Source organism: Pieris napi, chromosome 2 (assembly GCF_905475465.1).
Source record: "Pieris napi chromosome 2, ilPieNapi1.2, whole genome shotgun sequence".
Classification (NCBI taxonomy): domain Eukaryota; kingdom Metazoa; phylum Arthropoda; class Insecta; order Lepidoptera; family Pieridae; genus Pieris; species Pieris napi.
Window position 1 is genome coordinate 9,727,707 of NC_062235.1, and position 13,387 is coordinate 9,741,093.

Below are 13,387 nucleotides of genomic sequence, written 5' to 3' on the forward strand. Positions count from 1 at the left end.
TGAATCAATTATACAAATGATAATGAAGATTTGTACTAATTTGATGCATAAAATTAATCATTGGTAACATTAGAGAGTTTATAAATTAGTTTTAGGAACATATCATGTTTTAGTAATTTAATAATTACTATAATAAATACATCATTGGGCGGTATGATTATTGGTTTGTATTTTAGTTTTTCATTTCAAACTTCAAAGTAAAGTTTAAGTGCCACAGACTGGTGTGAAAATTCTTAAGTTATCTACATAAGTTTTATGTATAATTTATCCTTTTGGCAACACCGAACTCTTGCTTATATAAAAAAAAGTGACCGACCGTTGTAAAATTGACAGTTGTCATTTTTTTAAATAGCGTTTATGAAAATATGTACTTCTAGTTTGCAGATTATTTTGTATTTAGTTTTTTAATGCATGATTATGACTGTAAAATCACTGTTAAGTGTTAATAATCTTTAGATAAAATCCAACAGTGTAACGTAGTGGACTTATATTAGTGTTATGATAATTAAAGACTACCGCTATTGTTAACATGTGATAATTTGTTGCAAAGTGTTTGATTCATTACCATATTATATTATTGATACCGTGATACATAAAATACATAATGAGTTGCCCCGATATTAAACTCATCGAAAGACTCAGACAAGATAATTTAGAACAGTTTTTTACTTTAGTGCGGATGCATTTATCTTTTGTTGTGGATATAAACACAGATGAGTATGTTTACATTTTTATTTAGTTTCTTTAATAATAATAATAAATAAATAAGTTATATAAATAGAAAAAAACATATTTTTAACTGCACGTAAAAATTCACCAAAATGTTGGTAAAAGCTAAATGAATACCTAATTATTCTATGTTGTATTAAGTACACCTTGCTTACATAAAATCTCTATCCTTTAAAAAATTATACTATAATTATCACCTTTACAGTGTTGATTGTTCAACTGATAAACCAAAACAATTCCGATGGAATTTTCACAAAAAAACAAAAAATCCAGGAACAACACCTAATCACAATGCAAACAATACCAAAAATAATGTTGAAGCTAATTCTATTACTGAAGAAGGGATTTCCAGACTAAATGAACTTATTGCCTTCCTCTCAAAGCCTGAAAGTAAGTTGTTCATATTTTTGATTGACCATCTGTTTGATTGTAAACAAAAGATAAGTAAGTTATTTGTGCCTTCAGTGACCGACTCCTGTCTCAATTTTTTCATGGGATTTATGTGAATCTGTTTTAACAAGTTTATTTAAAATAGTTTCTATACCTGAACTCGGTGATACATACAAATTCGCTATAGCCATATGAAATTTGTATTAAGTATGCTTTAAACACTTACATTTAATTTTACTATAGCTAAATGGTTGCTACAACCATGTTCTAGCATGTTGTCATCAAAAAAATCCACTGTGCTTCAATTCTACACAACAATCATATTATTACATTTCAGATGTTACCCAAGAAGGAATATTTCGTAGAACAGGCTCATTGAGTCGTCAACAGGAATTGAGGCAGCTACTACATACAGGATCAAACTTGGGCCTCGATGATAGTAAATTCTCTGTACATGATTGTGCTTCAGTACTAAAAGGATTTCTAGCAGATTTACCTCAACCACTACTTATGGATCAGTATTATCAAACATATTGTACATTGGCAGGTTAGTTTACTCAGTTTTTTTTCTTAAAATAAAGCTATATAGGTATTTCAATTAACAAAAGGCGTTTAATATTGAAAAAAATAAAGTCAAAGTCAAAGTCAAATCGTTTATTTCAATTAGACCATCTAAAATGGCACTTTTGAACGTCAAAAAAAAATAAAATATAAAGATGATTCTAGTTGCCCCTTCCAAAAGGTAGTTTCGTGTGGAGAAGAATGGGCAAGAAACTCCACACTTACTCTTTTAAAATAGGTTTACAATATTTTGTTACATTTGTTAAATAATTATATGTGAAGACAATGTACTCTTAGAATAAACTACTATACTAAAAAAAGTTAGTATACATGTTCCTCACATATTTACAAATATCGAAACCTAAGAATATTAACATTAAAGAGTAATAAAAAAATTAAAAAAAACACAACAAAACAGTGTGTGAGATACAAAAAAAAAATAATAATAATAATTACATTTGTAGCATTAAAGCAAAAAATCAGCAACCAATTTGATTTTGTCCAGGCTATAGAGCCAATCATAGGATTGTCCTATGGAGCAGGACCAGCGTGTTTCCAAGCATTCTTATCTTGAATATAATCATCTAATTTGTAATATGCTTGTTTACAAAGTGTACTTTTAATAAAACATTTAAATTTTCGTTCACTTAGTTTTAAAATGTCACAAGGTATTTTATTGTAACATTTCACACAGTACCCCATAAATGAATTTTGAACTTTGGCTAATCTGAAAGATGGTTGAGCTATTTTATCTTTATTTCTAGTACTAAAATTATGTCTTTCATTTATTTTACTAAAAAGATGTAGATTCTTTCTTACATACATAATGTTTTCATAAATGAATTGGCAAGGTACTGTCATAATATTAATCTTTTTAAATAGTTCCCTGAGAGATTCGCAACGACGTAGATTATAAATGGCTCTGACCGCTCTCTTTTGCAAAATAAAAATGGATTCTATGTCAGCAGCCCGACCCCACAGTAAAATGCCGTAAGACATAATACAGTTATTAGTATTATCTTTGGTTAATGTGACTATATTTAATAAAAACTTCTGGCTAAATATAAACTGGTTTAAACATAAATTTATTACATGGTCAGACCTTAAACAGCAGTAATAGTAAAAAAAATTGTTTGTTCATCAAGGGGTTATTAAGTCTTCACATGTACCTATAGGAATATAAAGTTGTACGTGTTATATAGACTCTATATTATAGAGGATTCATCCAGTGTTTTAAATTCCAGCACAATATCCACCAAATGCTGAATCATCAGAGGGTAAACTATTGACAGCTCTACAGCTTTTATTGTTATTGCTTACACCATCACATAGAAGTTTTCTTGAAAGACTGTTAACATTGTTGCGTCTTGTTGCTGATAATGAAGCAAGTAACAGAATGTCACCAGATACACTGGCCACAATGTTTACACCACACCTCTTGTGTCCGAGAAAGGTAAACATCGAATTCATTTACTACCTTAGAACATTGATATTCTCAACCATCCTTAAAAAATGGCTCAAATATAATTAAGAATTTTGTTGTTACAATTAGGATTAGACATTTATTTAATTATTATTGTGTCCATGGGCGGAGACGTACTTAATACGGGGGGTGAAAATTAAGTGTTGTATGTATCTTTGTGTGATGTATCAAAAAAAAAACAAAAATTTTTTTCAAAAAAATTAAATTTTTGGGGTGGACACCCCTTATCACTTAGGGGGTTGAAAGATAGATAGTAGCCGATTCTCAGACCTACTGAATATGCATATGAAATTTGATAAAAATCGGTAAAGCCGTTTCGGAGGAGTATGGTAACTGACATTGTGACACAAGAATTTTAAATACATATAAGATTATACATATTTAAAATATATTTCAGCTGTCACCAGAAAACTTTCATGCAGATTCAATAGCTATGTCGCCGGTCATTAGCTACATGATACGACACTCGTGTAGGCTTTTTGAAGCGCCCGCGCAGCTCGCTACTGATTCAGCGGCGTACTTTGCTCTACGAGAGAGAAAACGGATCATGTCGCCTGATGTAGATTTGGATGAAAGCATTACTGATAGGTATGGAACATTTGACATTTCGACAACATTTCGTATATGGCAAATATTATTTGCAAAACTCGATATTTAAGTACTATTGCAGACGTGGACACACTGAACTTGTTATGTGTAATACTCGCAATTTAAGTAAGGTTACGTTATTGACCAACTTAAAAAAGAAGAACGAAGAAGTCTGTGTAATTTTTTTTTTTTGTGCATCTTGAGTAAATTATGTATGTAAAATATTGATTATTTGACGAAAATTAGTGTCTACGCACCACTGAAATTAATTCACTTATATAACTAAAAATAATATAAATTTTACACCTTGGCCTAATGGCTTCACTGTGTGACTGTCAACCTGAGGCTGTCTGTTCGATTTATATCTGTGATCTCGATCGTTCGTGTATGAAAAGATAGAAGCGGCATTGGACCCAAAAAATCTTATTCATTATGAAGAAAAGAAAATTACTTTTTTAGGACAGCAGCAAGCACGGTGTACACATTTGTGGACCGTCACCGCACACAAGTCGAGAACGAGACGAACCCAACCGATACTGCGCTTGCGCAGCTTTACGCCCATATCCAGGCGTTGCCCGACTCACAGCATAAACGACGGCTTGTCAAACACTTCAATAGACAGAATGGATATGGTATGAATTTATTTTTAATATTTTTGAATTGGATTTCAATGTCTAGTTTGCTTTCCAATTGGAAATTTCGATAAAGAACTTTATCCAATTCAATTAAAAAAATATTACATAGTATAAAAGCTCCGTATTCATAAAAAAAGGTGCGTGTACTTATGTACGCGCGTAAGAAGTTATACTTCTTTGGCATTATTAAAAATAGTTTTTGATTGCATGCAAATAATTAATTACAATTAAATAATCAAAGACTGGAAAAGGAGTCATTATAGTCAATAAAGTTCAGTTTACATTTGAAAAATGAAATAAATAAATATTTATTATTATTATTTTACATTAAGTGTAACATAAATTCTATCATTATTCGAATGTTGTTTTTAAATTATGTCCAATGCCGTAGCATCTTCCGTGGGCAACTTCATTCTGTTAATTTTGTGTCACGGTGCGCGCGCATCGTAAAATTTCACTCTCATCAATTTTTCATAACGCGCCTAAAGAAGTATAACTTCAATAAATAATTTTAATTGTTTTAATTAAAGTAGAGTACTTTTATCACAGCGTAAACACAATATCATACACATATCATAGAAGGAGATGAAAGAGTAGGTGCTTTAAGGGGGCAATTACATTGATGTTAATTTTTGCCATATATTAAAATTTATGTATGCCTAATTAACATTTGCTAGAAAATATCGTGAGGAAATCAGAGGAAACAGAAATCTAAGGCCAAAAACCAAGGATTTTGTAGCTCCCGTTTTTGTTAATACGATACAAAATTGCATTGCAATGAATTTTAGGTACCCCAATACAAATACAAAGAACGGGAAAGGTTGCCGGGTCGAGAAGTTTCGGCGATTCAATAAAACGCCACATATTTAATAAGGGTATTTTAAACAAAACACCAAAGAAAGGATCGACTTCCATGATCCATGCTATAGAAGAGGTATGTAAGCTTAGCATCTGCTTTTTGATAACCATTAATGTATACAAACATAGACTTATGTAAAGTTCCTTTAAATAAAATTTATGTATTGACAACTCGACGCTTTCCAAAACAGTTGTGGACTCCAGACAAAGTCTTAAATATAAATCAAAGTCAATATACCCGACATTTCATAAGATATTATGTACCTATAAAATACTTGGCTCTAATGAAATAGTCGTCTTAACCTGTTAAACTTATGATACTATCATCATTATATATTTTTAGCACAAACTAATATAATCTACAAAGAAACTAAAATTGTGATAAACTTTGTTAATATCACTTGTATTTTAATCCAAAAGATCATAAATAACTCTCTTAATTGTAGCTTATTTTTAAACAAATCAAACATATGGTATTTTGCCGAAGCTACACACAAATTATTAAAAGAAACTGTAAACTATGGCGTTGTGCATGTATTTAACGGATTCTCTAATTCTCATTCTCATTTAATAAAGTTAAAGAGCATTAAAAATACTCATTCTGAGCCTAGATAACTAGAATTACAAATTTAAGTACAGTCCTAAGTTATGATTTTTTTTTAAATTTTGTTGATTTATCTAAAATAATTATAAAAACTTTTAATTATTTTTTATAATAAATGACAATAAATTTATACAACTAAATCCGTATCCATTTTATATTATTCCTAACCTCTTTCTAAATCATACTTTTAATTCAATAGGTGCAGAAAGTTTTAGAATAGAAAATAGATTTTATTTAAAAATAAATTTTAATCAATGTCTATGTTTGTATACAGCATATCTAACCTCTGATTCATGTTTTTTTCTGTCATTCTTCTAATTTTCCACCACGTGCTAAACGCATGCCTTATTTACAGAAGTGCAAAGGAAAATTGAAATTCTCTGACGATAGCAAAGATGTATCTCACAAAAATATCGTTCTTAAGAATTTAGCCAACAAAATGGCGAGTTCCGAATCTTTAGATGACGATTACGAGTCGGATGTTAGCAACGAAAGCACATTATCCGAAGGCGCTTTAAATAAATCTAGGAAAATGAGTCCGAAATTCGTTTCCGAGCCTAACTTAAGCGCGTTAGACTCGAACGATGAAACTCCCAAAAATACAAAGAAACGATCGAGACTGTTCAGATCCAAAGTTGTCTCGCAGCAGAACAAAAAGTATCAAAAACGTTCCAATATACGCAGTACGCCGACATCCTGTGTGTCATGCGTTGAGGACCAAGATACAGATAGCGAAGTTTGTACGCCAGAAACTACGCCGAAGAAAAATAGACACTATAGCAATGATATAGAATTGAAAATTAATTATTTGACATCTACGCCGGGGGTGTCGGAGGTTTTTGATGAGGAATGTTCGACGCCATATTCGATTAACTTTAGACGCGCCTCAATGTCGCCCATAACACAATCCACACAGAAGTTATCTAAAGCGATGCAGGTTTGTGCTTTGCATGTTTTGCGCATGAGTGTGTTAAATCATCTCTATGTTAACGATTCTCATTTCTAACGTGAATTTTCTGTTAAAAATAAGTTTATAATTAATAAAATTTCTGTACAAAAAAAACAAAAACGAGTGGCACACGGGGACTGCCGCGCTAAAGCTATTGCATAGCATTATCAACTTATGCAATTATAATTATTTATTTATTTTATTTATGCAGTATTTTTTTTGTGTGATATTAATTCAATCTACCACTCTACCAGACTCAGACTAACACGCCTATATAGTCTGTCTCACTCTAACGCGTACTGGTCATCATGTGTTAGGTTGTTTTTCGTTACGGAATTTCTTAATTCGGTCGCCGCGCTAAAGCCCGCGATATAAGCTATGCAATAGCTTAAAAATCTGCTCGCGTCTGTAAGGGCATACAATTATTACGACATATGTCACATAACCTAGAATTTTAGGGTTCGATTCGCGGCGAAACTTTACCCAATAGTATAAAATACTAGCGTCCGAATTTATCAAACGTAAATCAGTCTGAAAAAAAACTGTTTCATTAGAGACTTAGAGTCCTACAAGAAAAAAGCGTACCAATTCTCAAAAGGCCGGCAACGCACTCGCGAGCCCTCTGACATTGCGAGTGTCTATGTCCGGAGTAATACTTAACATCAGGTAAGCCCGTTTGCCCTCTGTTTTATATTAAATTACCGACCACAGTGTGTAATAAAAAAATAAAAACATCTTTATAACAAAAGCACTTCTCTTTCTATCAGCGTAAATACATTTGATAGAAAGAGACGACTAGTTGTATCAATGTATAATTAATTGATGCTTACAAATTGTTTTACAGGAATCAATAATGACGCCACGTTCCCGCAAACCTTTAATAATAACAACGTCGGAACAGCGAGACATCCCCGAGACGCAAGACATTTACCAGTCTTTGTCTCCGAAGAACGATAGTGATTTTGTCTCTTCTGAGGACGAGATGATTCGGTCTAGTTATTCTTGTGAAAGGTATTTATTAGCTAGAAATTGTGTGGGCGATTTGAGATATATTTTTAGTTTCTTATATTTATTGTTGACTTTTTTTGGTGTGAATTGTTTACCTACAGAGGAAATAGCGAAATCGATAAGAAGGGTGAAAAGTTCTAAAGGATTTTGTAATCGAGGTTGCTCTATTGACTATAATAATTTAACTTTTCCCATTTACAAATAAAAAAAGCGTTTTTATAATGTTATCATATCACCTGGCATGCTCGCGCTGCGCTTGCCGTAACTACATTACCATTCCACCATTATATCCGGCATGGAGTCTTAACCGATAAAGCATTACTTGAAAATGCATTAAAATAAATAATAAAGGCATACAAATTTGATATGAATCAAGTAAAAAAAATGTTACTTGTGATGTGTTTGTTGCTAATTATTTTCGGGGTTAAATATAATGATCACCATAAAATGCTTTGATACCCTTAGTTCTTTTACCAAAAATATATACTTAACACCAGATAAATAACGTCTAAAATTACAATAGTACTAGCTATTTTAGTCACGACTGCACTTCAAATTGTATTCGAACACCAAATGTAGTAAATGATCACCAAATCTTAGCGAGCAAATTAATGCGCTATTTCTGCCTAAATAAACCACTATGATTGAGATAAAATGTAGGCTTATTACCAAATGAAGCATTATGATGCCATATTAAGTTATGTCTGCGGCTTACGATCCTCTCCCACCACACTGGGACATCTCGTTGGATTGGCGATTCGGCTTAAGCACGTCCAGCCACCTTCAGAGGCCAGAGCTATTCCGATTGGCATGAAGCGCAAAAGAGGACGACCAGCCAAAGCTAAGAAAGCATTAATTGTGCAGTGAATTAATACAGAAGACTGATTCTTCTTAAGATTTTTTAAATGCTTATTATTAGTTTAGTTTTAAGATCTTTGAACTGTTTATTATTAGTTTTAAGAGGACTATCTTTTTAATGATTGTTTCAATAATTAAAAAAGGGATTATTGAAATTGTAAGAGTTTTATTTTTTATTTTAGGTATAGCATTTGGTTGTAAACGAAACGCTCAAGATAATTTTTTTTTGTAGTGGTTAATCAATTTGGAGACAAAAAGGTTAGGAGTAAATTTACTTTACTGTGTTTGGCAAAATATTTTTTTTGCCGAGGGTAATTTACTTTAATCGGATAACGAGATTTTATTTTTTTGCATTTCATTTTAAATTAAAATATGGTTAATAATTTGGTTTTCATTAACTATTTTTGGGCTAACAATGAGTTTTTTGGAGCCAGTTTGCTTAAATAGGATAGCGAGATGTTAAAACTTAGGTTGTAATTTTACATTAAAATGCGGGTTTAATTTTGGTAATCATTTACTATTTTTGTCTGTTATATGTTACTATACCTGGTGGTAAGTTAAACATAAGCCATTATTTTCGCAAACACAGCGTCACATCAATCATTCTGTAATAACGGGTATTTAAATTCTAGGTCCATATTATAAAAATAAATGTAGTAAAAACAAAACACTACTAATTAAGTAATGCTTGAATTTAAAAATAGAAAAACCCAAAATACATTTCAAATAGTATGAACGGCAATGTCATAATATCCAGGATTCTTTTGAAAATATAATAAAATTATATCAGGAAACTGCTAATATATATAAAAGTAATATATTTTTGATTATTATCAATGATTTTTTTGATTGCAGGTCAAATTCAGCAAGTGCATCGCTACCTCTTAAGCAATTCGATTCTCGATCGAATTGTTCAGACTACAGTCTATGCGCACCAAGACTATTCACGAACGAGAAAATTAACGATTTAAATACAACACTAATCGATGATATACCAAAGAAATCCGAAGACCAAAAATCGTTATCCGGCCCATTTCGGGAGTATTTATTAAGTAGATCGGTGCTGACTGCTACGCCGATCGATCTATCGATTCTAAATAAATCGAATGACGACGACAGATTGACTGATTCTTTATTATATTGTTTGGATGGTAATGTACCGTCAGATTTAACTTCATCCATTGGTAATTTGGCAGTCGATATATCGAATAGGTCACCGTTAACACATTTAAATTGCGAGTTAAGTCCAAATAGGAAGAGATGTGGGAGTACGATAGACAGTATGGAGAATAAGAAAGTGATGATTGAGAAGGAAAATTTAAATCACTTTGAATTACGGGAAACTGATTTGTGAAAACGCAGTTTCTATTCCTAGCGTACTTTGAAAATGATAAATGAAAAATTTGTTCCTGTGCCTATATCCTATTATCCTAAGAGCCCAGGGCTCTTTGCTTAGGCCAGACCTTCGTCATTTTATAAAAGCTGAAAGTTCTTCTGTGCGTGTCCCCTATACAGGTAAGAACGACCAGAGACTATAGAGTTTGGGTAGTGGTTACTTTGGCAGATAACAGGTAGTAAAGACTAAGCGCTCGCGCCTACAGCGGACTTTCAATGTGAACTTTCAGCTTTTATAAAATGACGAAGGTCTGGCAGTCCTGGGCTCTTGATCTATATAGGAAGTTAAATATTTGTTAATTTTGTTTGCTCTCTGTTTTTATTTAAGACGTCGCAGAGCGAATTTGCGTAAACTTACCTCCGTATAAGGTGCCTTAAGATAATTTTTAATTAACCGTTTACGTATTGTAAATAGCGTGTACGTATCGTATAGTTTATATATTTGATAAAACTTGTATTAAATATACCAAATAATACAATATACTGTATTTTTATTTACTTCATATGAGACAGATAACACAGCATGCGATGATAATTATACAAGTGAGGTAACAATAGAATTGGCAGCATACTCTGTAGAAACAGTTGACGAATTTGTTTGTAAATGATTCTCGGTGATTGCTGAAAAAGAAACGTGAAATATTTATATAAAAAAAATAATAATAATAAAGCTAGGAAAATACTTGTGCTTTAGGAAAGAAGTGTTGGCCTAGTGGCTTGAGCGTGCGTCAACTTAACAAATATCAACTGTCGTGCGTTCGATTCACGGCTGTGCACAAATGGATTTTTCATTGCATGTGCGTATCTTACGCTCGCTAGTACGGTCGAGGAACATATCGTGAGGAAATCGACTTGCCTTAGACCCAAAAGCTTCGCAAGTGTCAGTCTGAAGACTCACCACCTACTTGTCCAATGATAAATAAATCATCACGAAACAGACACACAAACTTGAGTCCCAGACTTAAAGGTAAAGGTGTAGCGCCACTGGTTTTTTTTATGAAGACAGGAAATAAAATTTTCGAAAAGCTGTACTTAAATACAAGAAATAATTTGCTGTTTCGTAACGCGGTTTCAATATAGAGCAAAGATAAATACTTACTATTTCTTAACGTAAACGGACTTTGATTTTTTAGCTGGTTGCACTTGAGCGGGTTTTTCACTTATACACAAACCCCTGCATTCTCTTGCAACAATGACAGGTGCTTTATATTTCTTCTCAACTTTCGGAATAGGTTCATATTTGCGAGGAACTTCATAGATTGGTTGGTCGTAGTAGAGTTTAGGTTGTTTCTCTACAATCGGACTTGTCATGTATTTGACTGTGGCATCTGTATTTAGCTGGTTATATTTGACTGGTTCAGGCGACTTGTGCTTGATTTTATTTGGAGGTGTATATATAGGTCTTTCAATTTCGTGTTGCGATTTTTTCCGTTTAAATCTAGCCCAGTTAATTGAATCTTTGTGCGTTGATTCCAATTGTATTGGTTTTGGTTGTGTTTTTTCACTTTTAGGTGATTTAAAAGCGTTATGGAAGAAGGGTTTATGTTTCGGTTGTTCGATCGGCGATATTTTCGGCTTAAGACTTTCCCAGCGAATGAAATCTTTCAGGCGTTCTCGCTCGAATTTTTCCTGTTTCCTCTTGGCAACAGCTTTTACTTCCTTTTTATGTTCTTTTATTAGTTGGTTGAGCGCCCGTTTTCGTCTAAACCATCGACATATTGGTGTTCTGAATCTTCTCAATGGCGGTTGAGGGGCTGCGGCATGTTTACTTCGAAAGCAGTTTGCTTTTAGAAAATTTACCGCCGTAGGTTTCTGTATAGATGAAGTACGAGTTTTTGGTTTTATGAGTGATATTTTGATTGGCACTGGGAGATTTTGTGACTTCTCCACGATAATTTTGGGCCTGAAATGTGTATTTTATAATTACGATGAGGTCCTTTTTAACTACCAATAATCGATATTTATATATGTATTTCGGAGTAGCAGTTTTGATTCTATTTAGAATTTATAATCTTAACCCCTTATTCATAAACGTCCTACGTTTTCGTATCTCTAACATATCAACCTGACCAAACGTTTTTTGACTTGTTAATACTCACAGAACCATCGTTTGTGAATAAGATCGTAAATCTGTAATATAAAATATATTTTTTTGTTTAGGATTTGCTTACCCTGTATATATTCTAGTTACTTTTTCTTTCGCACGAATAGACGAGGGCATGGTCTGCCCATGTCATGCAAGAGTTTCATTAAATTTCGGTCATATTTATAATTTATTTACATTTTTAATATTCAACTGTCTCATATGTAGGCTGGCTTGTCTTCGTTGACTTTGAATTGTCATTCAATCCAATTGACAATGTGGATTAAGATAAGGCATATTTAATTCGACTAGACTAAAATTAACCACAGAAGGAGACTGAAACTTTTTGTTACGCATTACGGTGCACTTTATTAAATATATAGCATAATAATGATATAGCGTTATTTTATTCCATAAAAATACAAACACAAGTCATTAACAGTAAGTAATAAAATAAAATGTTGTAAAACCCCTCACGGGTAAAGCCAAGGTATTCCACAATTTTCTATTTTTTGCTACCTTTCCCTCGCCGTCATCACAATTTTGTATGTCCATCTGTCACAAGGCTGGCTTCTCGATCTTGTGCCTCGTGGCCGCGGCCATTTCACCTGTCTTTGAGTCCACCTGTCGTCGCCGTATCTGACCACGTGTCCACATCCATTTTCTTTGAAGGGAAAAAAATCATGCATCAGTGATCTTTCTTTTCGGATATCTGTATTTGTCTTTTTGCTTGATGCCAAGGTAACTTCTCTCCATTCTTCTCTGTGTTGTCTGGATTTGTTTTTGTATCAAACGTCCAAGTCTGGAAACCGTAGCTGTTAAAACTGGTAAAAATTTAAAGTATAGTCTAGTGTAGTTCCCAGGATGTTAGGTTACCGATACCGATATTTTCCGAAGAACTCTATATCCGCCAAGCATAAAGCCCAGAAGTTATAAGCTAATATTTTCACAAAAACTATTTTACCTCGCATTGTAATGGTTTTGCTGCAACTTATTAAATCATCACAATCATCATTATTATTCCTTAGTGAACCATGATTTCAATTGTTATCTTATCTCTTAACGGAACTAAGAACATGATGGAGCATTAGCAAGTATTAATTTACTTTATGTTTTATAAAATATATGGTTTACTGTATGCTACTTAACTGGCCCAAAATATTATTAAATATACATTATACATATCGTTATTTTTGGTTAGGACGCCAAAATTAGTGTATATTTCGTACAAATAAAAAGCAACATT

General features: G+C 32.7%; 2 protein-coding genes across 3 annotated transcripts; one reads left to right on the top strand and one right to left on the bottom strand.

Moving 5' to 3' along the window:
- Nucleotides 1-61: 61 nt before the first annotated feature.
- LOC125061091 (rho GTPase-activating protein 19) lies at nt 62-10,539 on the top strand. Of its 2 annotated transcripts, XM_047666269.1 has the most exons (10): nt 62-717; nt 935-1,119; nt 1,457-1,666; nt 2,925-3,133; nt 3,561-3,751; nt 4,211-4,383; nt 5,175-5,320; nt 6,204-6,785; nt 7,642-7,808; nt 9,519-10,539. In XM_047666269.1, exons 1-10 carry the CDS (start codon nt 605-607, stop codon nt 10,015-10,017), a joined length of 2,475 nt encoding a protein of 824 aa, XP_047522225.1. In that variant the 5' UTR covers nt 62-604; the 3' UTR covers nt 10,018-10,539. The 2 variants fall into 2 exon arrangements, with proteins under 2 accessions (XP_047522225.1, XP_047522235.1); XM_047666279.1 differs by lacking the exon at nt 6,204-6,785.
- Nucleotides 10,533-12,407, bottom strand: LOC125061109. The gene is made up of 3 exons (XM_047666328.1): nt 12,230-12,407; nt 11,158-11,961; nt 10,533-10,679 (listed from the first exon to the last, which is right to left on the bottom strand). The coding sequence occupies exons 1-3, from the start codon at nt 12,277-12,279 to the stop codon at nt 10,559-10,561; spliced, it is 975 nt and encodes a 324-aa protein (XP_047522284.1). The 5' UTR covers nt 12,280-12,407; the 3' UTR covers nt 10,533-10,558.
- Nucleotides 12,408-13,387: the final 980 nt, after the last annotated feature.

Excerpts from the sequence above, each read along its gene's own strand:
- LOC125061109 (XM_047666328.1), bottom strand. The coding sequence starts at position 12,279 with ATGCCCTCGTCTATTCGTGCGAAAGAAAAAGTAACTAGAATATATACA. Across the intron at positions 11,962-12,229 it reads GTAACTAGAATATATACAGG|GCCCAAAATTATCGTGGAGA; the intron begins GTAAGCAAATCC and ends TACACATTTCAG. Across the intron at positions 10,680-11,157 it reads TCCGTTTACGTTAAGAAATA|CAATCACCGAGAATCATTTA; the intron begins GTAAGTATTTAT and ends TTTCTTTTTCAG.
- LOC125061091 (XM_047666269.1), top strand. The coding sequence starts at position 605 with ATGAGTTGCCCCGATATTAAACTCATCGAAAGACTCAGACAAGATAAT. Across the intron at positions 3,134-3,560 it reads ACCTCTTGTGTCCGAGAAAG|CTGTCACCAGAAAACTTTCA; the intron begins GTAAACATCGAA and ends AATATATTTCAG. Across the intron at positions 4,384-5,174 it reads CAATAGACAGAATGGATATG|GTACCCCAATACAAATACAA; the intron begins GTATGAATTTAT and ends AATGAATTTTAG.